The sequence below is a fragment of the Loxodonta africana genome, chromosome 8, assembly GCF_030014295.1.
Source record: "Loxodonta africana isolate mLoxAfr1 chromosome 8, mLoxAfr1.hap2, whole genome shotgun sequence".
In the NCBI taxonomy this organism is placed as follows: Eukaryota; Metazoa; Chordata; class Mammalia; order Proboscidea; family Elephantidae; genus Loxodonta; species Loxodonta africana.
The window spans coordinates 46,020,767-46,047,530 of NC_087349.1; the positions used below are offsets into that span (position 1 = coordinate 46,020,767).

Genomic DNA, 26,764 nt, shown 5'->3' on the forward strand with positions numbered 1-26,764 from the left:
TTAGCTGATAAATTCCATTATCACTTAAATTGTAACTTGTGCCATAGCAGGCATTTTCATTACTTCTACTGGATAATTGGGTAATAATACCTAATATGTTTTTGTGTTTATATCAGAAGTAGCCATGGGGCCAATATTTGTATAAGGAAATGACCAACCTTAGAAATGTTTCCAAACCAAAATCTTCCTAGTTCTTGCATTTATTGAAATCAACCCTTTCAGTATTGTCATGATTATAAAACCATCCAATTTGAATTATTTACATATTTGTGGCGAACGTTTGTTGCAAATTCTTAAAACTTCTTAAGTGGACATCTGTTGCAAATTCTTAAAACGTTTTAACGCTTTTCTTCCTAGGAACTCGTCGAGATGGTAAAAGCCAAGAAAGCTGCTCAAGAGCAAGTGCTGAATGCAAGTAGAGCCAAGAAGTGACTCAGTGACAATCTTTGTTGTGTGTGCATTTTTATAATAAAACTGAAAATATTGTACAAATTTTTATTCTTAATATTATAATTATGGTGATTATTTCAAAGTGCTGCCTCCAATTCTGAGTACAAAGATCAACCATTATCCAAAACAACATTCAGGACAGGCGCAATCTTATCCTTTGAAAATGTGACATAATATTTCATTCAAATTTCCAGATATAACATGTTCATGTTTATTTTTTCTTTTAAGAACTTATGGCTTAAACCTTGTCTCTGTTAGTTTTATAAATATATATGCTGAAAACGTTTTGAGTAACAGCACTTTAATCATGAAGCCAGCACATGTTACTGCGAATCTTGTTAAAATGTGGTAGTTGCTCAATGGGACCTAGGGATTAAAAAGAAGATAATTAAAACTAAGAATTAAAAGTATGTGGCCAATGTTCTGCATAGAGAAAAAGGAGCTAGGCTTACCCACAGCAGCAATAGCTGGACTCTTATCATAAATATATTTGGTGCACACTTCTCGAACTATCTCAGCATCTACAGCCTGAAATAGGGAAGATACTACTAGCATTTAGAGCTTTTTGTATTAAAGAAAATTCTATACCTGGAACATTTAAACATTTAAAAACGAAAGGTGAATTCCGAATACATATTTTTTAGTTTTTATAACAAGAATTCCTGTAATAAGTATTTTTCACACAAGACGTAACAGTATCTCAAGACTACTCACGTCAATTCTTGCTTCAAGCTCAGGGATGGGAATTCTTCTATTATAGCATAACATTTGCCTACCGATATCTTCACAAATTGGAGTTGAACCTGTTTAAAGAGAAGGAAAGCTAAGTATTGGAATGCAGATCAACCATATCAAACTAGAATTTATGTCTTTATTTTTACCATCAAGTTGCAACAACATATTCGTTTTCAGAAGGTTTTTGGCTCTTGCAACTTCACTTTCAGTGACACTTGTACAGAGTCGCATCCTAAAAAACATTTGGAAAATCTACATATTAAACCACAACGTACAACCCAAAACCAAACCCACTGTCGAGTCGATTCTGACTCATAGCAACCCTATAGGGCAGAGTAGAGCTGCCCCATAGAGCTTCCAAGGAGCGCCTGGCAGATTTTAACCGCCACCCTCTTGGTTAGCAGCCGTAGCACTTAACCACTACGCCACCAGGGTTTCCCAATGTACAAGAGTGATGATTTTTAAAGGTTATCACCTCTGTAAGGAGTTGAAGTTATTAATGATCCCAACAGCCAGGAAGAAGGGTAGCATATTACTGATTGTATACTTTTCCCTAGTAGTATTAATTTCTCAAAACAATATATAAATTTTGTCTGATGATTTGCAGACAAAAGTCCAATACAATATAAAAATTGACTAACCACATTTTTAGAAATGCTGTAATCATTTTGAGACTAGACAAATCCCCATCTGTCAGGGTCTGATACGCTGGGAGACGGGACCAAGTAGGTCAGTGGTTTCTCAAAAGAATCTAGTTGAGTCTAACTTAAATCTAACAGCCAAATTAATAATTATACCCCAGTTGCCTAGATTCAGGAAGATGGAATAAAGGAACCAGAGCCAAATATGAGTTTTCTAAGAAGCTCTAAACTTCTCTGCCTCTGTCTACTGACTCAAGATACTAGTTTTGATTAAAACACTACATTTTTCTTTTAGCCATGGCAACTTCAGATTCACTTTCAGAGCACTGCCTTTCCAGGCCAGATTACTTTTAGGGATACAGGTATTCTCTGCTTTTCAAAATTTCACCTTACACCACTTTGCTTTTACGAAAGACCTACATTTTATTAGTACCTGTTTTTGCTGACCGAAAAAAATCTGAAGAGGATTTTCACATTTACCAAAAAAAAAAGTGGAAATTTAGTGTTCAGTGTTTGTGTTGAGGCAAGCTGTTAAAGAGACAGCATGCGCCCTGAGCAGCAAGAGTGGCATCACCAAGCTCCTTTCCCAGAAACTCCACACTCAGCGTCTTGGCATTAAGCCATCATAGCTATGCTAGGTTATTTTCTGGGTCTGGGAATGCTCAAAATTTTTTCCCATACAAATTAATGGTAATTGCTTCTTTATGTCATTTTGGCTTAGAAAAGATGTCATGGGAACATTCTACTTTTGGAAAGCAGGGGAAAGCCTGTGCTTTCCAAATGACTTCTTAGTTGGCATCTAAACATTTTAAACCTGTGAGATCTTTCTTCTGAAGTCATCTGCTTCTGAGAGACTAAAAATTCCCTATAGTATAAGTCAGCTTTACAACGTGAGGCTTAGAAGAAATCTCTGAAAATTACAGACCCTTCCTAAAACAAGGGACCGCTGCTTCCTAGGTCATTTGTCTAGAGTGGTATTGGAGCACTTAAGGATTTCGTAAAACTTGATAAATGTTTGGGAAAGAAGAGAAACAAATACATGGGGTAAAGGGCAATAATTACCAATCACTCCTTTCAAATATTGCATACACACAGATCTGCTTGTAGGAACAGCGACAATGACTGGAAAACATTTTTAGTTTGCCTGACATCTGTTCCTCCCCATTATTAGACAATTGAGAGTTTTGTTTTTAACAAAAGGTTGTCTTAGAAAACACGGTAATTAGTGCTATTGTTTAGTTCCCTTGATTAAATGCTAAAACAAAATCATCAACAATGTAGAAAGGAAACTGGCCTAAAAGATGAACCCTAGACCAGATTTAAATTACTCAAAGCATTTTCTCACCATTCCTTTTGAACAACATGTAGCATGTCTGCAACTGTAGCTGGTTCACAAACCATATAGAGTCCCCACAATCCTGTATCTGTGTAGGAAGTGTTGAAAGACTGGAAGCTATGGCAAAGGTTGCCATGACAGGTGAGCTGGGCCAGCTTGCTAGATAAGTTCTGTAAAGGAAAAAAAAAATAAAGACAGTCCAAGAGAATTCTAGACATGTGTCCAAAAATACCAGAAAGAAAAATGACATACGTGGCAAAAAGTAAATGCCCTAAGAGGGTGGGTTCTCAGTTTTATCCAGCAACATCTGAATAATTAAAGTTAAAATTCATTGTGTCATGCTTATCTCACCAGCCCAGTGCATCCTTCAAAAAATTAATAATGGAAAATTAAATTCTTATAATTAATGTAGTGGCTGCTCCCACTTCTAAAATGATTTCATTGCTTTTCAACCCAATTTTTAGGAGTCTTGGCTATGTGCACTCTCAAATTTAAAATTATATCGCATGTGAAGCCAAGAATATTTGTTATCAAATGTGTTCCAAATGAATCTTTGAGTAAACAGATTCACTTGATACTTTGAAATAATTTCAGAAGAGCTGCAAAAATCAAAGAATCCCCATATACCCTTTATCTAAATTCCCTGTTATCATTTTACATCTGCTTTATCATTCTCTTTATACATATTTTTTCAACTGAGATTAGCTGCAGATATGATACTCCTTTATCCCTAAATACTTTAGTGTGTACTCCCTGAAAATTTTTTCTTATATTAAAATTAGCTCAGTACAATTATTAAAATCAGGATATTAATATAGATATAGTACTATTAAGTAACTGATCTGTCCTTATTCAAATTTTGCTAATTATTCCACTAACAAACTTCATGCAAAAGAAAAAAAAACCTGTGGTCCAGGATCAGTTTACATTTTAAAAATCAAAATTCACAGTGCAGAGCACGATTTTGCCATAAAAAAAAAAAAAAAAAAGATTCTTACAAAGAACTTATATTTGGAAGAACACAGTAATCTTCCACTTATTATGGGAAACTACTTTTTTAAATCACTTACCATTCCTCCTCCAAAAGAGCGATCCCAGTTGCCTATCAGTGTGTTTGCGACCATGAGAGGAATTGTATCTGGATGTTCCCAACCAACAGCTTCAACAGCTATTGCAAGGTGTGCCAAAGGCATCTTGTCATCTCTCACACGAATCTAGTTAAGGTAGAGAAAACAAAACTCTAGTTAGGATAACCATTATATAACATGCTAAACAACAGAAAAATTTATCAGTCACATTAACTGAAAAGATAAAATGCTCACCATGACTCTTTTTTTAAACCATCAAGCCTGTGTTACATTTTAGAGTCTAATCCAGAAGAATTTCATGAGTTAGGGGAAAAAAGACAGCCAAAAGATCTCCGACTGAAATACTATAGATTTCGCACCTGATCAAAAAGAGTTGAATTGTTTCACTGGCAGAAATCAATCTCTATGTGCCAATCTGAATTTTTCTATCTAATTTAAACCAATATTGGCATTACAGGTTGACCTTTGTACTGCAGATGCTATAGTTCTATACAGCTACCAACATCAGACCTCTTTCCAGATCAACTTATAACATTGCCCTTAAAAACCTTGCCTCCTTAAACAAGAAAATTAAAGCAGATGTTAAATAATACGGACCAGGCAGGAATGTAAGCAAATGGGCCCTTCCTGTTTCTATGTTTTAGTTTAAGTCTGATTTCTTCCATTTCACTCCTATTAGAAATATACACATTTTGTACACTCATTTGTAAATACAACAAAGAAACCCAAAGCCAAATACTGGCTTAGGAAAGGCTTGCCCTACCTCACTTCCTGTGAATTTGCAGGGAGGCAGAGCCGGTATTTCTCCTTTGTGTGTGGACAGAGTGTCACCAAAATGAAACTTTGCTAGCTCAAGCAGTTCATCATGGGAAACTCCTAAATTGAAGGAAAATATTTTCACATGTATCTAGCAGCAAGAAGTACAATCTAAATTGGACAACTAATTGCCAATACTGAAGTGTATAATAAGTTCTAGGCGATATAACGGAGTGTAAGTTACACTTCAACTATTTATATTCACTAAAAGCCACTTAAGAGTAAGCTCACACACCACTCATTTGCTTGGTGTTTAAGGCTTGAGTTTGTATGGCTTTCTCATGCTGTAGAGCAGTAACAGTTTTCATCAACATACCAACATATTCACAGCTAAGGATAATGAGCTTGAAAATACCACTTCCCATACAAAATCATTTTGTATTAAGTTATAGTAAGCTCTAAATGCAAACTTGTAAAGAAACAAGTTAATTTTCAATAATTTTTTAAAGTAGAAAAGAATACAAATATAAGCTGTATCTCATTTAAAGAAAGCTGGATACACTGATATCCTTCATTCTATAAGCTCTTGTTATTAGAACTCAGGAATAAAATAGTTTCAGCTAAATTTCTGAATAAATCCATAGCAATCCAAACCCTCACTAACTGCCATCCAAAATTTAAGAATTACCTAGATCCTATATTCCTTACTATCCAAACTTGGGAACCAAATAGAATCAGTCAGTGAAGGATTCTTGAACACAAACATAAACTTACAAAACAAATTAGGCATGTGCCGCACACCTGTACGAGCTCTTAACCACTGCACCACCAGGACTCCACAATTCCCTTATATAACATAATTAAACAAATTGCTTCATAAGCAAAAACTCTTAGGACATTTCCCAACAGGATCAAACTGATAAGAGGATCATGGAAAATAACTCTAATGACTGTGTTTAAAACATATATACAAACTTAAATCAACTAACCTCCTGCAGCAGCAAGCACTATTCTTGGCCCCTTATAATGTGTGGTTATATAGTCCACTAAGTCCTTACGATTTATAGATCTGTAAACGGAGTAGATCAATTTAAGAAGGAAACAAAGTATAATTACTTTTACATAATATACTTGAAATAAAATTGGACCTAAAGGTATTCTAAGAGTTCAATCCAGTACAACAGGATATGTTGTAGTCAGGTGCTGTCGGGTTGACTTGGACTCATAGGGACCCCACGTGATACAGTAAAACTGCCCCATAGGGTTTTCTAGGCTGTGATTTTTATGGGAGCAGATCGCCAGGTCTTTCTCCTGTGAAGGCACTGGGTGTGTTCAAACTGCTGACCTTTCAGTTAGCAGCCAAGCTCTTAATTATTGCACCGCCAGGATACAGGATATAGGCAGCAAGTATCAAAGAAATTTAACTCTTTATATATAAAAAAAAAAAAGGCAGGTTTGATACCCATCCTCATTTATTCCAGAAGTAGCTATGAGCCCAGACACCTGAAAATTTAGGAGGGGCTAAACTACAGCTAACTAAAATTTCATTCAGATTATCAGGAGAAAAAAGGCCAAAATTACATTTTAAAGCACAGTTTTTGAATGTTAATTTTCACAACTCAAACATTTCTCAAAAACAAAAAACCTGAGAACTGATTATATTGATAGGGCCTACTTGATATTTTCAGTTGGTCCCAAAATTGTCCGTCCAAGCGCAGTATTCTGATAAGCTGTGGCATGAAGATGATCAAAAACAACTTCTTGTAAATTGGTTTCAACTTCCTGCATCTCTCTAAGGATTACTCCACGCTCACGTTCAATCTCGGCTTCTCCCAATGTACTATTTTGTATTATATCAGCAAGAATCTCTACAGCTAATTGAAAATAAAACATAAGAAACACTAAGTCAAGAATCTTAACTTTCAATATTAAAATATATTAAACTACCATCAGAATCTTACTGTCCATCATTCAATGCTGACTAAATGAAAAGAAACAAATTTTCTATGCACTCAATATACCTAAAAGGACAATTTTAAACATAAAATATAAACCCCTGTGGTACAGAAGAGCTTGGGAAAAAATCCTTAATTTGCTACAGGCCCCATGTCATTTTGTAATGACTACGGCCAGTTCAAAAATGTCCTGGAAATCTGCACATGAATGTTCTTTATGAAAATTACAAAGTAGAAAGTTATCCGTGTTAGGACACACAGGGAAATACAGAGGGTCCACATCACCCAAGTATTTACTACCAAAATCTCACAGCGATGAGGCTGCTACATAAAGAAGCAGAGAATCACCATAATCTAAAATATTCCCCCAATGAACCACTTACACAATTAGTCTCCTCTCAAACATCCTTCCCAGTTAATTTAATCCCAGTTATTATTCTATTCCACCCATCTAGTCAGTGTTGGCTAGACTCTCACCATTTAGCAAAGTCACCGATTAATGATGACCTAGCAGAGCTGGAGCAGTTAACATTTGAAGAAAAGGATAAGATATTCCAAGAGACAGATGTGACAAACGATAAAGAGCGACCCTGGGGAAAAACTGATTAAGCCCTCAAATACATATACAAAAATGACCCTAAATTTCAAAAAGCCTAGAATGAAGGATGCCACGTCAAGCTGTTAAGCAATTTTATCAGAAAATCATTCACTCCCCAAAAGGAAAAACCTAATTCATTCTTGAAGGTTTTGTATATAGTTGTAATCGCAATCTAAATTTTATTAAAGATAAAATAAATTCATGCTCATTAGTTTCACTTTTTTACTCTACTGTAAAGTTCTGTCCTTTAAGTTCACTTCAAGGACTCTTGTCTCAGAACCAATTATGTTCAAATACCAAGGATCTCCTGTATATTAATTACCTTTGTACACTGCCTAAGATGATGACAGAACAGACTGGTGCAATGGTTAAAGTGCTCAGCTGCTAACCAAAAGGTCGGCAGTTCCAACTCACCAGTAGCTCCACAGGAGAAAAGCCCTGGTGATCTGCTTCCATAAAGATTACAGCCTAGGAAACCCTATGGGGCAGTTCTACTCTGTCCTATAGGGTCACTATGAGTCAGAATCAACTCAAAGGCATACAAGAGTAAGCTGGAGGTGACCAAAGGAAAAAAAATATCTATAAATAAAATATCATCTGTCCAGTTGGGAGAACCAGAGTTCAAGAAGATGGGCGGAATAGAATTCAACAATATATCAAAAAAATAATTCACCATGACCAAGTGGGATTCATACCAGGTATGCGAGGATAGTTCAACATTAGAAAAACAATGTAATCCACCACATAAATAAAACAAAATATAAGAATCAAATGATACAGAAAAGGCATTTGAAAAAGTTCAACACTCATTCATGATAAAAACTCTCAGCAAAATAGGAATAGAAGGAAAATTCCTCAACATAATAAAGGGCATTTATACAAAGCCAAAAGCCAACATCACCCTAAATAGAGAAAGCTTGAAAGCATTCCCACTGAGATCGGGAACCAGACAAGGATGCCTTTATCACCACTCTTATTCAACATTGTGTTGGAGGTCCTAGCCAGAGCAATTAGGCTAGATAAAGAAATAAAGGACATACAGATTAGCAAGGAAGAAGTAAAAGTATCTCTATTTGCAGATGACATGATCTTATACACAAAAAACCCTAAGGAATCCTCCAGAAAACTACTGCAACTAATACAAGAGTTCAGCAAAGTTTCAGGATATAAGATAAACATACAAAAATCAGTTGGATTCCTCTACACCAACAAAAAGGACATGAAAGAGGAAATCACCAAATCAATGCCATTTACAGTAGCCCCCAAGAAGATTAAATACTTAGTAATAAATCTTACCAGAGATGTAAAAGACTCATACAAAGAAAACTACAGTACACTTCTGCAAGAAACCAAAACAGATTTACATAAGTGGAAAAACATTCCTTGCTCATGGATAGGAAGACTTAACATTATAAAAATGTCTGTTCTACCAAAAGCGATCTATACATTTAATGCAACTCCGATTCAAATCCCAACGACATTCTTTAATGACATAGAGAAACAAATCACCAAATTCATATGGAAGGGAAAGAGGCTGCGGATAAATAAGGCATTACTGAAAAAGAAGAACAAAGTGGGAGGCCTTATTTAAGAACCTATTATACCTGATTTAAGAACCTATTATGCCGCCACAGTAGTCAAAACAGCCTGGTACTGGTACAACAACACATACATAGACCAATGGAACAGAATTGAGAATCCAGACATAAATCCATCCACATATGAGCAGTTGATATTTGACAAAGGCCCAAAACAGTTAAATGGGGAAAACACAGTCTTTTTAATAAACGGTGCAAGCATAACTGGATATCCATCTGCAAAAAAATGAAACAAGACCCATACCTCACTCCATGCACAAAAACTAACTCAAAAATGGATCAAAGGCCTGAATATAAAATCTAAAATGATAAAAATCATGGAAGAAAAAATAGGGACAACGTTAGGACCCCTAATACATGGCATAAACAGTATACAAAACATTATTAACAATGCAGAAGAAAAACTATAGACAACTGGGAGCTCCTAAAAATCAAACACCTATACTCATCCAAAACTTCACCAAAAGAGTAAAAAGACTACCCACAGACTGGGAAAAAGTTTTTAGCTATGACATTTCCGATCAGCGCCTGATCTCTAAGATCTACATGATACTGCAAAAGCTCAACTACAAAAAGACAAATAATCCTATTAAAAAATGGGTAAAAGATATGAACAGAAACTTCACTGAAGAAGACATTCAGGTAGCTAACAGATACATGAGGAGGTGTTCACCATCATTAGCCATTAGAAAAATGCAGATCCCAGAATGAGATTTCATCTCACTCCAACAAGGCTGGCATTAATCCAAAAAAAGTAAAACAATAAATGTTGGAGAAGCTGTGGAGAGACTGGAACACTTATACACTGCTGGTGGGAATGTCAAATGGTACAACCACTCTGGAAATCGATTTGGCACTTCCTTAAAAAGCCAGAAATAGAACTACCATACGATCCAGCAATCCCACTCCTCGGAATATACCCTAGAGAAATAAGAGCCTTTACACGAACAGATATATGCACACCCATGTTTACTGTTTACAATAGCAAAAACATGGAAGCAACCAAAGTGCCCATTAACGGATGAATGGATAAATTATGGTATATTCATACAATGGAATACTACGCATTGATAAAGAACAGTGAGGAATCTGTGAAACATTTCATAACATGGAGGAATCGGAAGGCATTATGCTGGGTGAAATTAGTTGCAAAAGGACAAATATTGTATAAGACCACTATTATAAGAACATGAAAAACAGTTTACACTGAGAGGAAAACATTCTTTTGTGGTTACGAGAGGAGGGCAGGAGGGAGGGTGGGAGAGGGGTATTCACTAATTAGTTCGTAGATAAGAACTACTTTGGGTGAAAGGAAAGACAACACACAATACAGGGGAGGTCAGCACAACTGGACTAAACAAAAAGCAAAGAAGTTTCCTGAATAAACTGAATGCTTCGAAGGCCAGTGTAGCAGGGGCAGAGGTTTGGGGACCAGGGGACATCTAAGTCAACACCCCCACGTGTCTGTCAGTTTGTCGTATTGTGGGGGCTTGTGTGTTGCTGTGATGCTGGAAGCTATACCACCGGTATTCAGATACCAGCAGGGCCACCCATGGAGGACAGGTTTCAGCAGAGCTTCCAGACTAAGACAGACTAGGAAGAAGGACCCGGCAGTTTACATCTGAAAAGCATTAACCAGTGAAAACCTTACGAATAGCAGAACATTGTCTGATATAGTGCTGGAAGATGAGCTCCCCAGGTTGGAAGGCACTCAAAAGATGACTGGGTGAGAGCTGCCTCCTCAAAGTAGAGTCGACCTTAATGACGTGGATGGAGTAAAGCTTTCGGGACCTTCATATGCTGATGTGGCACGACTCAAAATGAGAAGAAACAGCTGCAAACATCCATTAATAATCAGAACCTGGAATGTACGAAGTATGACTCTGGGAAAATGGGAAATCATCAAAAATCAAATGGAATGCATAAACATCAATATCCTAGGCATTAGTGAGGTGAAATGGACTGGTATTGACCATTCTGAATTGGACAAACATATAGTCTATGCTGGGAATAACTCGAAGAGGAATGGCGTTGCATTCATCGTCAAAAAGAACGTTTCGAGATCTATCCTGAAGTACAACGCTGTCAGTGATAGGATAATATCCACATGCCTACAAGGAAGACCAGATAATACGACTTTTATTCAAATTAACGCACCAACCACTAGGTCCAAAGATGAAGAAATAGAAGCTTTTTATTAGCTGCTGCAGTCTGAAATTCATCAAACATGCAATCAAGATGCATTGATAATTACTGGTGATTGGAATGCGAAAGTTGGAAACAAAGAAGAATGATCAGTAGTTGGAAAATATGGCCTTGGTGACAGAAACTATGCCGGAGATCGAATGATAGAATTTCGCAAGACCAACGACTTCTTCATTGAAAATACCTTCTTTCACCAACATAAACGGCGACTATACACATGGACCCCACCAGATGGAACACACAGAAATCAAATTGACTACATCTGTGGAAAGAGACGATGGAAAAGCTCAATATAATCAGTCAGAAGAAGGCAAGGGGTCGACTGTGGAACAGACCATCAATTGCTCACATGGAAGTTCAAGCTGAAACTGAAGAAAATCAGAGCATGTCCACGAGAGCCAAAATATGACCTTGAGTATATCCCACCTGAATTTAGAAACCATCTGAAGAACAGATTTGATGCACTGAACGCTAGTGACCGCAGACCAGACAAGTTGTGGGATGACATCAAGGACATCATCCATGAAGAAAGCAAGAAGTTACTGAAAAGACATGAAAGAAAGAAAAGACCAAGATGGATGTCAGAGGAGGCTCTGAGAGTTGCTCTCAAATATCGAGCAGCTAAAGAAAAAGGAAGAGTTGATGAAGTAAAAGAACCGAACAGAAGATTTCAAAGGGCCTCTCGAGAAGACAAAGTAAAGTATTATAATGACATGTGCAAAGAGCTGGAGATGGAGAACCAAAAGGGAAGAACACACTCGGCGTTTCTCAAGCTGAAAGAACTGAAATAAAAATTCAAGCCTCAAGTTGCAATAGTGAAGGATTCCACGGGGAAAATATTAAATGACGCAGGAAGCATCAAAAGAAGATGGAAGGAATACACAGAGTCATTATACCGAAAAGAATTAGTCGATGTTCAACCATTTCAAGAGGTGGCATATGATCAGGAACCGTTGGTACTGGAGGAAGAAGTCCAAGCTGCTCTGAGGGCACTGGCAAAAAACAAGGCTCCAGGAATTGATGGAATATCAATTGAGGTGTTTCAAGAAACAGATGCAACGCTGGAGGTGCTCACTCGTCTATGCCAAGAAATATGGAAGACAGCTTCCTGGCCAACTGACTGGAAGAGATGCATATTTATGCCTATTCCCAAGAAAGGTGATCCAACCGAATGTGGAAATTATAGAATAATATAATTAATATCACACACAAGAAAAATTTTACTGAACTTCACTCAAAAACGGCTGCAGCAGTGTATCGACAGGGAACTGCCAGAAATTCAGGCTGGTTTCAGAAGAGGACGTAGAACCAGGGACATCATTGCTGATGTCAGATGGATCCTGGCTGAAAGCAGAGAATACCAGAAGGATGTTTACCTGTGTTTTATTGACTATACAAAGGCATTCGACTGTGTGGATCATAACAAACTATGGATAACACTGCGAAGAATGGGAATTCCAGAACACTTAATTGTGCTCATGAGGAACCTTTATATAGATCAAGAGGCAGTTGTTCGGACAGAACAAGGGGATACCGATTGGTTTAAAGTCAGGAAAGGTGTGTGTCAGGGTTGTATTCTTTCATCATACCTATTTCATCTGTATGCTGAACAAATAATATGAGAAGCTGGGCTATATGAAAAAGAATGGGGCATCAGGATTAGAGGAAGACTCATTAACAACCTGCGTTATGCAGATGACACAACCTTGCTTGCTGAAAGTGAAGAGGACTTGAAGCACTTATTAATGAAGATCAAAGACCACAGCCTTCAGTATGGATTACACCTCAACATAAAGAAAACAAAAATCCTCACAACTGGACCAATGAACGACATCATGATAAACGGAGAAAAGACTGAAGTTGTCAAGGATTTCATTTTACTTGGATCCACAATCAACAGCCATGGAAGCAGCAGTCAAGAAATCAAAAGATGCATTGCATTGGGCAAATCTGCTGCAAAGGACCTCTTCAAAGTGTTGAAGAGCAAAGATGTCACCCTGAAGACTAAGGTGCACCTGACCCAAGCCATGGTATTTTCAATCGCATCATATGCATGTGAAAGCTGGACAATGAATAAGGAAGACTGAAGAAGAGTTGAAGCCTTTGAATTGTGGTGTTGGCGAACAATATCGAATATACCATGGACTGCCATAAGAACGAACAAATTTGTCTTGAAAGAAGTGCAGCCAGAATGCTCCTTAGGGGCAAGGATGGCAAGACTGTGTCTTATATACTCTGGACATGTTGTCAGGAGGGATCAGTCTCTGGAGAAGGACATCACGCTTGTCAGAGTACAGGGTCATCGGAAAAGAGGAAGACCCTCAACAAGGTGGATTGACACAGTGGCTGCAACAATGAGCTCAAGCATAACAATGGTTTTAAGGATGGCGCAGGACTGGGCAGTGTTTTGTTCTGTTGTGCATAGAGTCGCTAATGGTCGGAACTGACTCAACGGCACCTAACAACAACAACTAAGTCAACAGGAATGATAAAATCTATTAAGAAAACATTCTGCACCCCACTTTGAGGAGTGGCGCCTGGGGTCTTAAATGGTAGCAAGCAGGCATCTAAGATGCATCAATTGGTCTCAGCCCACATGGATCAAAGGAGAATGAAGAACACCAAGGACACAAGGTAATTATGAGCCCAAGAGACAGAAAGGGCCACAGGAACCAGAGACTACATCATCCTGAGACCAGAAGAACTAGATGGTGCCCAGCTACAAGTGATGACTAACCTGACAGGGAACGCAACAGAGAACCCCTGAGGGAGCAGGAGAGCAGTGGGACGCAGACCCCAAATTCTCATAGAAAGACCAGACTTAATGGTCTGACTGAGACTGGAAGGACCCCGGTGGTCATGGCCCCCAGACCTGTTGGCCCAGGACAGGAACCATTCCCGAAGCCAACTCTTCAAATATGGATTGGACTGGACAATGGGTTGGAGAGGGATGCTGGTGAGGAGTGAGGTTCTTGGATCAGGTGGACACTTGAGACTATGTTGGCATCTCCTGCCTGGAGGGAAGATGAGAGGGTAGAGGGGTTTAGAAGCTGGCAAAATGGATACGAAAAGAGAGAGTGGAGGGAGAGAGCGGGCTGTCTCATTAGGGGGAGAGTAATTGGGAGTATGTAGCAAGGTGTATGTAAGTTTTTATGTGAGAGACTGCCTTGTAAACTTTCACTTAGAGCAGAATAAAAATTATAAAAAAAAAAAAAAAAAGAAGAAGAAGATGGGCGAGGAAGGGCCCACAGACAGATAGGGGGATAAGAACTCTTCCTGTGTGAGGATCTTCTTTCATGTGGGATTGGTAGTCTAAACTGGTATTTTCCAAAGTAGGGAGCTCATATTTCTTAGCAGAATGTGATACGAAAATTTTAAAAGTTTTGTATGTATTTATATTTTAATCTGACCCTTATGTATTTTTAACAAACATTTAATCTTGTATGTGTTAATATACAGTACATTATTTATGAACACACATATGTTGAGGATGTATGATCAAGGTTTTTACTGTACAGATGAGTGACCATAATGGTTTAGAAACCACGAGTCTGAACTTCATCCCACAAACGAGGCTTCACCAAGCTTAGGTGACAGTTGCTTCAGGGAGCATTTGTACCTTCAGATTCCTCAGAAAGCCCCCCCTCTGCTTTTCCACTCCCACTCTATCCTTCTCAGCCAAAAGCAAGGAGAAAAAAAAAGTCTTTTGCTTTCTCCTTTCCTTTCTCTATTCCTCTCTTTTGCTTTCCCTGCTATTCTCTGGGTAGATAAAAAAAGAGAGGGACTGGAATAAATAACCTTTTAAAGCAACATGGCCTAGGTAGTCCCAGGGCAAAAACTCTAAGGAAGTCATTAAGAACCTTAGAAATGATTTTTGCAATTCAAACCAGCAGATCCTCCATTGTTGTTAACAAATTGTTTCTGATGCTAAAGTTAGGACACCAAGTTATGAAATTTTTTTTTACTTACAGGTGATGGATTTTTTGTTGTTGTTTTGGCAAAGCAAGCTGGTGCAGTGAACCTGAGTCAGAAGACTATCTGAATTTGAATTAAAGACTATTTACGTTTGAGTCCCTGGTAAACTATACAATCCCTGGCAAGTCAGTCTGAGCCTGGATTTCCACAACTACAAAAAGGAGACACCTGCAATGCCTACATCAGAGGGTGAGATAACATACACAAAAGTACTTGTATAAAACTAAAAACCAAACCCGTTGCTGTCGAGTCGACTCTAACTCAAAGCAACCCTATAGGACAGAGTAGAATGGCTCCATAGGGTTTCCAAGGAGCAGCTGGTGGATTCGAACTACCAACCTTTTGGTCAGCAGCTGAGCTCTTAACCACTGTGCCACCTAAAAATGAAAAAAAAAAAAAAAACCCAAACCCATTGCCACTGAGTCAATTCCAACTTATAGCGACCCTACAGGACAAAGCAGAACTGCCCCGTAGGGTTTCCAAGGAGCGGTTGGTGGATTCAAACTGCTGACCTTTTGGTTGGCAGCCAAGCTCTTAATCACTACATCACCAGGGCTCCAAAGTACCATTTAAACGTTATTAATGGAAGCCTACTAGAAGCCCAAAATGTCAAAGTAATCAAGTTAACTAAAACTATGTTGCTGTTGTTGTTAGGTGCCATCCAGTTGATTTCGACTCATAGTGACCCCACGTGACAGAAAAAAACTGGCTGTAACCTTTATGGAAGCAGATTGCCAGGTGGGTTCGATCCGACAACCTTTCTATTAGCAGCCAAGAACCCTGAAGTGTAATAATTTCACCAATTAGCACAAAAACTGCTAAATTTTTGTAGTCAGTTCTTCTACTAGGGAAACATTTTGTGTAATAACCTTCCTTTCAGAAATTCAAAATACATTTTGATCAGAGATTCTATAGGAGAATCCTGATCAAAATCAAAAGCAACAAAAACATGAAACAGAATCCCAAATTCTCATGGAATCCAGACTTTCTGGAGCCACTGAGGCTGGATGAACCTCTGAAACTGTTGCCCTGAGATAACCTTTAAACCTCAAACCAAAAATATCCCCTGAAATCTTCTTTAAACCAAATGATAAGTTAGCTTCATCAATAAAGAATGTCTGCCTTGACATCATGTTCTTTCAAAGGTCTATACAGACTCAAACTGACAACAGCAACTCGAAAGATCAGACAGGAAGCCTATGGGGCAGTGAGTTCATGTGAATGGGGGAAGAACAATTCTAAAAAGAGGGTGAGAATGGTTATACAACTTCAAGAATATAATGAATGTCACTGAATTTTACATGCAGAAATTGCTGAATTGGTATATGTTTTCCTGTGTATACTTTCAAAAACAACAACAAAAATTTTAAAACACTCTACAACCATAACTGTAACAAGGTGCTTTGCCATGGTATCAAAATAGTTAATTCATTTTTACAAAATAAGAATAAAATTTCCATTCTATCTTATTGCTATAAAAACAGTCATCAGTAAACCTTTAAGTAAATATTTGTTTATGGTGCTCAGGACTAATAGTGTTTTTATCAAACAAGGGATAAAAACTATTAAAAATATTTTACTACACAAGTATGACACTTGAGGAAACAGGTTTGAATCAAGTGTTAGAGCCTGGTTTGAACAAATCTTCTAGTCTCTAAATACTTGATAGCATTTGTCATATTTGGAGAAAAAAATAAAACAGCTCTCCCTCCCCCAGAGTTTGGTTCATTTCTCCATATTTCTGCAGGTTACTCTTTTACATGAGATCACCTTGAGTTGGAATTGACTCAATGGCAACTATCAAAAACTCTTTCACAACTCCTACTGAAAAGTACACATCTGTGATACAAGTAATAGGAATACCTCTTGGCAAATCTTTAGAGAATGCTTTGGCATAATATACAGTCTGTTCTCTGGAGGTATAGGCGTTGAGATGAGCACCCATGTTTTCAATCTCAAGTTCCAGATCTAACTGGGATCTTTTTTTGGTGCCCTGAAATAAAAGAAGGAAAAAAAATTATGATACCTTCTTTTATCCTTCATCTGTGCTGAACACTTCAGATACAAATACAAAGGACATAAGTAAGCCTATAACAGTTTCATGTAAGAGGCCAAATTTGATTTGTAAAGTCCATCAGGCTTCAGAAATGGTATTCATTCAGATGACCCTTACATCCCCAGAGAAAATCCTTGTTTCAACCTTACAAAGCAATTATCAGTCATTATTTCAGATCACTGCCCCAGAGGAAAAAGAGATTAAAAACAATAATAAAAATGAAACATGCTAAACTATACTACTGAACAGTGATTCTCCTTGCCTTTAAAGAATGAGATTTTGTGCTTATTCCCTCTTAAAGAAAATGCATTTTTGTAAAATAAATCTTACAACTTGCCTTGAAAGCCATATGTTCCAGAAAGTGAGCTGTTCCATTATTCTTTTCATTTTCATATCGACTCCCAGCATCAATCCAAAGCCCAACCTAAATATAATTAATGAACAATTAGGTTAAACACATTATTTTCTTTTTTGGGGGGGTGAAATCGGAGGTGGGGATGGTCTCCTTCCTCTTCCAGTCTTGACACTAAGGTATTCTTGACCTGAGTGAACTGACAGCTCATTTTTATAGACTATAATGGGATTTTCAATTTTGGTCATCAGGCCACTGCTGGGCACGGAAACATCGACTTGACAGCTTCACTGAGGACCCAGATTCTTAGTCCAACTTGCTGCTACGGCCAAGTAACAACTGTGGTATAAAGAACATCAGAGTCTGCCAGAAAATCTAGGCTCAAATCCTAGCTCTGTCACGTATTAGCTGCATGACCTTGGACAAAACCATTTAACTTCTCTGAACTTGCTTCCTCAACTATAAGATGGGCATGGTGGTGCCTACCACAAAGGATTGTTTTAAAGATCAAATAAGATAAAAACCTGGCACAGAATAGCCCAGCAAATATACCTCTTTCCTTATTATCAATACTACTGACATTAAGTAACCCAACACTAAACCAAAAAAACCAAACCCATTGCTGTGAAGTCCATTCCAACTCACATAAACCTCATAGGACAAAACAGAACTGCCCCGTAGAGTTTCCAAGGAGTGGGTGGTGGATTTGAACTGCAGGCCTTTTGGTTGGCAGCAGAACTCTTAACCACTGTGCCACTAGACCTCTACAATATTAGGCTACAAGAACCAGACATAGACAGTGGAACAGGGAACACATGCATTGGGTATGGAAGTAACACTGGAAAAAGGTTTACAACTCTGAGTAATCTGTCAAGGCAAAATAACTGCTAACCATTTTTCAACAACTAGACAAATGCACTGGAAGAGCTGACGCTTAAAAGCACCAACTTGTTCTCTCTCAATGAGAGATCATTCAAAAGAGAAGGCTGAGTCACTTACTGTACATGTTGACAACCCAGAGTCTTCAGAGGCCACTCTGAGTCCATTCTCCAAACGTGTTACTCGTGTTTCAGGAACATTCAGAACAACTTGTGTAGCTGCCTGTGTGCTTCTCAATCTGTTGCCTCCGAAATACAATGACTGCATAGGTGAGAAACAGTAAGAAAGGACAACACATTACGATTCTGATATTAAATGTTGATTGAAAATCCAAATCTATCTGAAATTTCACTATCAAGTCTCTAATTTTGGTTCCACTGGTATTTACTCCCTTGCCTGGCCTAGGAACTTCCTTAGTGAACCACTCTTCTAGACCAACAATATGACTATAAACACTCTTCCTTCAGGGAGGATACACAGTTATTCTCATCTTGAGAGATACTTTATTTCAAACTCCCTCCCCACCCCTCAAGAAAAGTTTTCATATTCACTACGGAGGAAACGGAAACCCTGGTGGCATAGTGGTTAAGAGCTTGGCTGCTAACCAAAAGGTTGGCAGTTTGAGTCTACCGGATGCTCCTTGGAAACTCAATGGGGTAGTTCTAGTCTGTCCTATAGGGATGCTATGAATAGGAATCAACTTGACAGCAGCCAGTTTTGGGTTATGGAGGACACAAAGGGTTAAAAAAAAAGTCAAGAAAAATACAAATATACCTACACCCGATATAAAAATGAGACTTAGATTTCCAATGTTCAAGAAAAGCAAATTTTGAAACGGGAAAAAAACGGAGGCAAGGAAGAACAGCAGATGCTCAAGATATACCTCTGGGCTGACTGATTTGTGGACTCTGGACTATTCACCTCTTCACAGATTTTCTTTTCTTTATACTTAAAGTCAAGTCCCACATCCCTTGGAAAAAGCTAAAGACTCTCTCATCAGAAAAATGCATATAATGACAATATTTAATCTGTCTTGGAAGCCCATCCATGAGCTCAGATTCGGGGAAAAAACAACTCCTGTAACCATTTCATTTTTCAATTTCACCCCATTTGCAACCACTCTGTTTTTAGTGATGAGCATGCTGTTGTCAGTTGCCTTCCAGTTGATTCTGACTCAAGCGGACCCCATGTGTGCACAGTAGAACTGCCCCATTGGGTTTTCTGGGCTGTTATCTTAAAGGAAGCAGACTGCCAAGCCTTTTCTTCCGCTGGACCGCTGGGCGGGTTCCAACGCCAAATTTGAGGCTAGCAGCGGAGAGAGTGCCAGGACATACACTCTCTATAGCGACTCCTCAGGAACTGGATCGGAATTGAGGAGGGGGGTGATAGGGTCATCCCACACGTCACTGGCAGGTCACACGCGACAAGAGATGAAGCAACTCCGGCCCCGCCCGAGTTAAGCGGACCCGGCCGCCTGGTGCCCCGTGCGTCCCCAAGAAGAGGCCAGGCCCGACCCAAGTCCTCGTGCAGGGTCCAGGGTGAGGTCGGGCCATCCCCGACCTCCGCGGCAGGTGAAGGCGGGGGCTGCTGCCTCTCCCATCCGGCAACATCCTGGCCGGCGCCCCGACAAGTGGAGGGAAGCTCACCCGTCTGGCGGCGCCTCCAACCAGAAAGGTCTTGGTGAAACCGCCGAGCCTTTGCCGCGCCGCTGGTAACAGCAAGACTCGGGCTGCCGCTGCCGTCGCCGTCGCCATTTCCGCTAAGGACCGAGTGGAGGATGTGCTTCCGGGGCAGCTGGGACTTGAGGTCCTAGAGAAGGCGATGGGGCCCTACCTTGTGGCCATGATGGGAATGACACTCCCCGAAGTGGCCGTGGGAAGAATCGCAACCTAGGCATGGCGCTGAGCAGTTTACACCAAATACAACCCGGTGCTGTCGAGTTGATTCCGACTCATAGCGACCCTATAGCACAGGACAGAACTGCCCCATAGAGTTTCCAAGGAGCACTTGGTGGATTCAGACTGCGGACCTTTTGGTTAGCAGCTGTAGCACTTAACCACTAGGCCACCAGGGTTTCCAAACTAATACAAGAAACACGAATTAGAGGATCTGTAGAAGTCCCTGTATCATCAGTTGCATTTATTGACAGCCTATGGTGTGCAAGGCCCAAATGTGGAAGAGTTAAAAGTAACCTGGTAAAACATATCATCCCATTGTCTGCTGGAATTGATTAGAAAAAAGGGAATAAGATCCATAATTCACTGCCCTTAAAAGAAGTCTTCCGTGAGAGAGACAGGTGGTGAGAGGTGGGAAGGATGTATCCAGTGTTGACCCCAGTGACTCTTAAAACCTTTGCAGTCTGGCTCCCACTCCTTCCCACAGAAATTGCTCTTGGTAAGGTGGCTTACTGCTGAGAGATGAACACTTCACAGACCTTACTTGCAGTCCTATTGGTAGGGTTTGCCATCATTGACCTCTTTGAAATTTTCATTTGTTATTGTACGTTGGACCTCCTCCTACTTCTCATAGTACCTTCTCCTTCACCTTTTGGGCTCCTCTTAGTTCATAGATTACTTATTGAAACTAAAAATAGCAAGCACTGTTCTAACTCTGAGATAGGTACAATTATTGTGCTTATTTTACAGATGTGGAAAAATAACTTGCCTAAGGTCACACTGCTAATAACAGGCTGTCTGGCTCCAAAGCCTGTGCTCTTAACCACTATACCATATTACCCTAAAAGTTGATGTTCCCCAGGGTTTTGGGCCTGGGCCAGGGTCTAGGCCTCATTTTTTGTTACACACTCTCTCACTTCCACACAATGACTTCCCTGACTGCTCAGCCCAGCGCTTCCTCTTGAGCTTCAATCCCATTTAACCATTTGACCCCTGGACAACTGCAATGAATATCCCATTGGCACCTCAGTCTCAACTTGTCCAAATAGAACTCACTGTCTTCCCACTAGATCTCTTCCTATATTTCCAGTACTAGCTAATATCCCTGTATTCACCCAGACATCCAAACCAGAAATCTGAATGTCATCCTCAGCTCTTCCTTTTTTTATCACCCTCCACATCCAATTGATCAACCCTTTTCCTATGTCTTCAGTCTGCTCTAGCCCCACTGTCACAATTTTTCACACTGCTGCCTGAGAGATCCTTCTAGAAAGCAAATCTTGGCATGACAGCTCCATTAGGAAAAATCTCCCAGTTAACTCCCCTTGGTTACAAAGTGAAGACTCCTTAACATGGCAGATAGGGCCTTTCATGATCTGATTCTCATTTATCTCTCCCTGCTCATCTCTCTCCACCTACTCCCTCTGTTATGATTCACAGGCTCAACTAGTCAGATCCATTATGTAATAAAACTGCCAAGGTTATTCCCTTAAGTTTCCAAAACAAATATGTGTTGATATTAATAAAGAAATACAAATGTATTTGACTGAAGTAGCCACACATGACAAATGTATGAACATTTGTAGTGATAATAATTTTTTACTGCAAAGACTCTTCCATTGTTTCACAGTTAGGCTGATGGATCCAGTTGATTAAGAACAAATATAAATACAAACATACATATAAATATATGTATACTTCTGTATATATATATTTATTGTTGTCGTTAGATGCCATTGAGTCGATTCCCTATGTACAACAGAAGAAAACACCACCTGGTCCTGCACTATCCTCACAATCATTACACTTAAGCTCATTGTTGCAGCCACTGTGTCATTCCATCTCATTGAAGGTCTTCCTCTTTTTCATGGACCCTCTACTTTACCAATCATGATGTCCTTCTCCAGGGACTGATCCCTCCTGACAACATTTCCAAAGTATGTGAGTCATAGTCTCACCATCCTTGCTTCTAAGGAGCATTCTGGTTGTACTTCTTCCAAGACAAATTTGTTCTCTCTTTTAGCAGTTCATGGTATAGTCAATATACTTCTCCAACACCACAATTCAAAGGAATCAATTCTTCTTCGGTCTTCTTTATTCATCATCCAGCTTTCACATGCATAGGAGGCGACTGAAAACACCAGGCCTTGGGTCAGGTGCACCTTAGTCTTCAAGGTGACATCTTTGCTTTTCAAAATTTAAAGAGATCTTTTGCAGCAGATTTGCCCAATGCAATGCATTGTTTGATATTTTGACTGCTGCTTCCATGGGTGTTGATTGTGGATCCAAGTAAAATGAAATCCTTGACAACTTCAACCTTTTCCCCATCTATCATGATGTTGCTTATTGGTCCAGTTGTGAGGATTTTGGTTTTATGTTGAAGTGCAATGCATACTGAAGGCTGTGGCCTTTGGTCTTCCTCGGTAAGCGCTGCAAGTACTCCTCACTGTCAGCAAGCAAGGTTGTGTCATCTCCATAACACAGATTGTTAATAAGTCTTCCTCCAATCCTGATGCCCCATTCTTCTTCATATAGTTCAGCTTCTTGGATTACTTGTTCAGTGCACAGATTAAATAGGTATGGTGAAATGATACACCCCTGACGCACACCTTTCCTGACTTTAAACCAGTCAGTATCCCCTTATTCTGTTCGAACAACTGCCACTTGATCTATGTACAGTTTCCTTATGAGCACAATTAAGTGTTCTGGAATTCCCGTTCGCAATGTTATCCATAGTTTGTTATGACCCATACAGTCAAATGCCTTTGCATAGTCAGTAAAACACAGGTAAACATCTTTCTGGTATTCTCTGCTTTCAGCTACGATCCATCTGACATCAGCAATGATATCCCTGGTTGCTCATCCTCGTATGTCTTGGGTGGAAAAAACTTTCAGTGCAGTCATTGAGACAGAGTCATAATATACTGACCGTGCTATCTAATTTTAATCTGGATTTCAAGTCTGCAGCTACGTTTTTGAGAAAAACATGTTTTTCCTCAGTGGTCAAAATCAGGATGTGGAACCATATACCCCAAGTGGTCTTGACCAAGAGACAATCTGCACCCTCAAAATATGTGTACTCCGGAAGAGTGTTGTCTAGGTGCTGTTGCCAGCAAGGTATTTTTGAAAGATAGACAAAGAAAATACATGTAACATCTTGTGACTGCTTTTTAAGCATCCATTGAAACTATCTGTAATCTCTAATTGTAGCTATTAATAATTGCTAACCAATCAGTGTTTTGCAGCTGTACCCTTTGAACCAATAAAGTACCTTTCCCTTGCCTAGCAAGATCTTACCTCCCACTTCCCTAATCAGAGGTGCACCAATCAAGAATAACCTGTGGCTGACGCCTGCTGTAGCAGTATAATTATCCCGGATTCAGATTCCTTCTTTGGACACCACTGTCTTGTCTCAATGAGCTGTGCTGTTCCCAGTTCAAACTGTAATCTTTGCTTGGAATAAACTTCTGTAATTTGTCTTAAACAGACTTGGTTTTCTGTATTGTGGTGACATTTTGGTGGCAGCAGTGGGTTGAGGAGTCTACTCTGCCTGTATCAACCCTGTGTCTGAGGACTAGGTATGCCAGGGGCCAGCTGAGGTCTTTTGTGCCCCCTCTGCCTCACCAGTTCCTGGAGGTTGACAGGAGAGCCTTCCTGGTCCGAACTCTTGACTCTTTGCATTGCAGTTTGCTGAGATTGTACTCTCCTTTACTTTCAGTTTGCTACCATACCTCACTTCTCAAGTGGAACTTGCAGTGCCTTTCTCCAGTCACTGTTGCTCACTTTTATTTCCCTAAGGAGCTCATTTGGAGTCTTGAGAGTGCCTTTTGTTTTCTCTAGAGCTTTGAGGATTATTTTTCTTCCACACGATTGCTATCTCGGTTACTATGGCAAAGTCTGCTCTAAGGAACAGACTACCCCCCAACCAGGGACTCCCACAGAGTTTATGTTTAAATATTATAGGCCAGGTTCCTGTGCATATTTAGATTAATGGCAGGTTATAACTGGAGATAGTGTTGATATAACTGGAGATAGCATTAAGAAATGTTGGCCAAAATGGGGAATTTTTGACGTCAAAAATTACCTTTTTGTGCTCCAAATAAGAGAAATGAGGTGCCTATGTCAGACAGAAGCAATGGGATATTTTTACAATTGTTTTCAAGAATCAGCAAAAAGACAATTAGAAGTAGGCTGGCTTCCCTTGTGGATTCAGAATCCAAGTTGAAAACACAGAAACTTAATCCCTTCCCTGACCTTTCCCTTACCCCACTTGCTGCCTCCCTGCTTCTCCGTGACCAGATCCCCCCGTCTCATTCCTACTGCTTCTACTCCTGCTCCTCCTTGTCTTTATCCTGCCTTGCCTACCTGCCCTCCCATATTTGTCAGTGCTTCCTTTATGCCATCCCTTCCCCTCACCAGTGCCCCCATGGGACTAGAGTCCAAACCAGCCTTAGAAATGCCTTTTAAGATTTGATACCTTGAAGAGGCTAATAAACTACACCTAAGTAACCCTTGCCCTGGGTCCTGGGCCGAGCTTCATGCTATCATCAAAGGCTTCCCATATCCGCAGGAGAAACCCTATAACTTCACCCAGGAATTTAGTTTAACCCAAACCTATGCACCAGGATTGGCTGATATGTACAACCTCATCTACATGTTGGTGGGGGTCCCAGCGACGCTTCCAGGCGGATGGACGAAGCTCAGTGGAAAGCCCCTGGGGATATACTTTTGGCTGAAACTATGATTGATTGGCTGAAACTGTTATTGATTCACTGATTAAGGCTGTTCCTAAAGTCTTCCTGAGGAAGATGGATTGGGCCAAAATTCAAGGTTGTACTCAAGAAACAGGTGAAAGTGTTTATAGCTACCATGACTCCCTAACCAAATTATCTGATGAACATTCAGGGCTGAAACTAGAGGGTACTTGTGCCAAGACTGCTTTTAACTCATTTTTTGTTGATGGCCTTCAACCCAAGCTCAGTGATCTGGTCAAGTGCCACAAACTGGATTGGGAAAACACTGAAACTAGCCTTAGCCTATAAACTAAGCCAGACTTTAGAAAAACAGACTAAGGGAGCAGAGAAAAAATGAAGAACAGACAAAATAATGGCCTTGCAAATACAGCACCTACAAACATCCACTAGGAACAACATTGGCCTACTGAGGAAAGTAAGCCACAGAGTAAAGGCCCTGGAGTATGTTACTATTGTAAGAAGCCAGGGCACTTTAAAAAGGATTGCATCAAGCTTAAAAACAAGGCAGACATTTTGCCCTCAGCCCCTCCCATGATCAAGTGACTGGAATCTGGGGATAAAATAGGGGCTTTTCCCGTGGTTCCCCTGGACTCACAAAATGAAACTGTTATTAAGATTAACGGAGAGCTTTGCAAATTTCTGGTGGACATGGGTGTGACAATATCTGCACTTAAACCCACAAGCCTATAAAAGTCTCTACCCTGAAGTACTGGAAATTTTAAAGTTGTGTGGGTCGCTACTCAGAAGAAACCCTAGCACACTCTCAGCCTGTAAATGTGTCCTGTGTCTTTAGGGCCCACTGAAGACTCACATTCCTTCCTTCTTAGCCCCAACATTCCCATTAATTTACTCAGAAGAGGCTTACTTTCCAAACGGAAATGCCATTTACAGTTTACTGAAGAATGGAAAGTATTATTAAGTATACCTACTACCTCTTCCCCCTTTACATGTTTCTAAGAATGATCAGGAAGTGGCCTTGTGCTATTTTATTTTTTACTACCTCTTCACCCTTTACATGTTTCTAAGATTGATCAGGAAGTGGCCTTGTGCTATGCACATGCTCTTAACTTACCTGAAGTCCAGATTTTAACCCCCTTAGTTCCCCTTCCTATGGACTACCTCAAGTCAGTGCCTGACTGTGGGCCACTTCATCCACTGATATTGGGAGGGTCCTTTCAGCTGAGCCTATTAAGCTGAAACTGATGCCAATCAAAGAGTTTTTAGAAAAAAGGCTTCATTATTCCCTGTACTAGTCCACGCAACACTGCTGTGTTCCCAGTCTGCAAGGCCAGTAATCGAAGTTGGGAATTTGTTCAGGATCAAAAAAAAAAAAACAAAAAACCCAAAGCCACTGCCTTTGAGTCAATTCTGACTCATAGCGACCCTATAGGACAGAGTAGAATTACCCCATAGAGTTTCCAAGGAGCACCTGGTGGATTCAAACTGCTGACTTTTTGATTAGCAGCCACAGCAATTAGCCACTGTGCCACC

The 26,764-nt window shown here is 39.7% G+C and overlaps 2 protein-coding genes across 7 annotated transcripts in view; one reads left to right on the top strand and one right to left on the bottom strand.

Annotated features, from left to right (window-relative positions):
• The window catches only part of DNAJC2 (DnaJ heat shock protein family (Hsp40) member C2), a 45,665-nt gene extending 39,182 nt beyond the window's left edge, over nucleotides 1-6,483 (top strand). For all 6 annotated transcript variants that reach the window (XM_064289892.1, XM_064289893.1, XM_064289895.1 and 3 more), the window contains one exon: nucleotides 358-6,483. In XM_064289892.1, coding sequence (XP_064145962.1) covers nucleotides 358-432 — 75 coding nt within the window. In that variant the 3' untranslated portion in view covers nucleotides 433-6,483. The remainder of the gene's footprint in view (nucleotides 1-357) is intronic.
• Nucleotides 482-20,403, bottom strand: PMPCB (peptidase, mitochondrial processing subunit beta). The gene is made up of 13 exons (XM_003406999.4): nucleotides 20,271-20,403; nucleotides 18,745-18,885; nucleotides 17,731-17,817; nucleotides 17,201-17,330; nucleotides 6,682-6,880; nucleotides 5,996-6,075; nucleotides 5,014-5,126; nucleotides 4,233-4,376; nucleotides 3,172-3,332; nucleotides 1,332-1,417; nucleotides 1,165-1,253; nucleotides 903-978; nucleotides 482-816 (listed from the first exon to the last, which is right to left on the bottom strand). Exons 1-13 carry the CDS (start codon nucleotides 20,376-20,378, stop codon nucleotides 752-754), a joined length of 1,479 nt encoding a protein of 492 aa, XP_003407047.1. The 5' UTR covers nucleotides 20,379-20,403; the 3' UTR covers nucleotides 482-751.
• Nucleotides 20,404-26,764: the final 6,361 nt, after the last annotated feature.

Coding starts and splice junctions, on each gene's coding strand:
- PMPCB (XM_003406999.4), bottom strand. CDS start 20,378: ATGGCGACGGCGACGGCAGCGGCAGCCCGAGTCTTGCTGTTACCAGCG. Junction 6,881..17,200: donor CTCTAAAGATTTGCCAAGAG/GTATTCCTATTA, acceptor ATTTTCAATTAG/CTGTAGAGATTCTTGCTGAT. Junction 1,254..1,331: donor TATGTTGTTGCAACTTGATG/GTAAAAATAAAG, acceptor CTCTTTAAACAG/GTTCAACTCCAATTTGTGAA.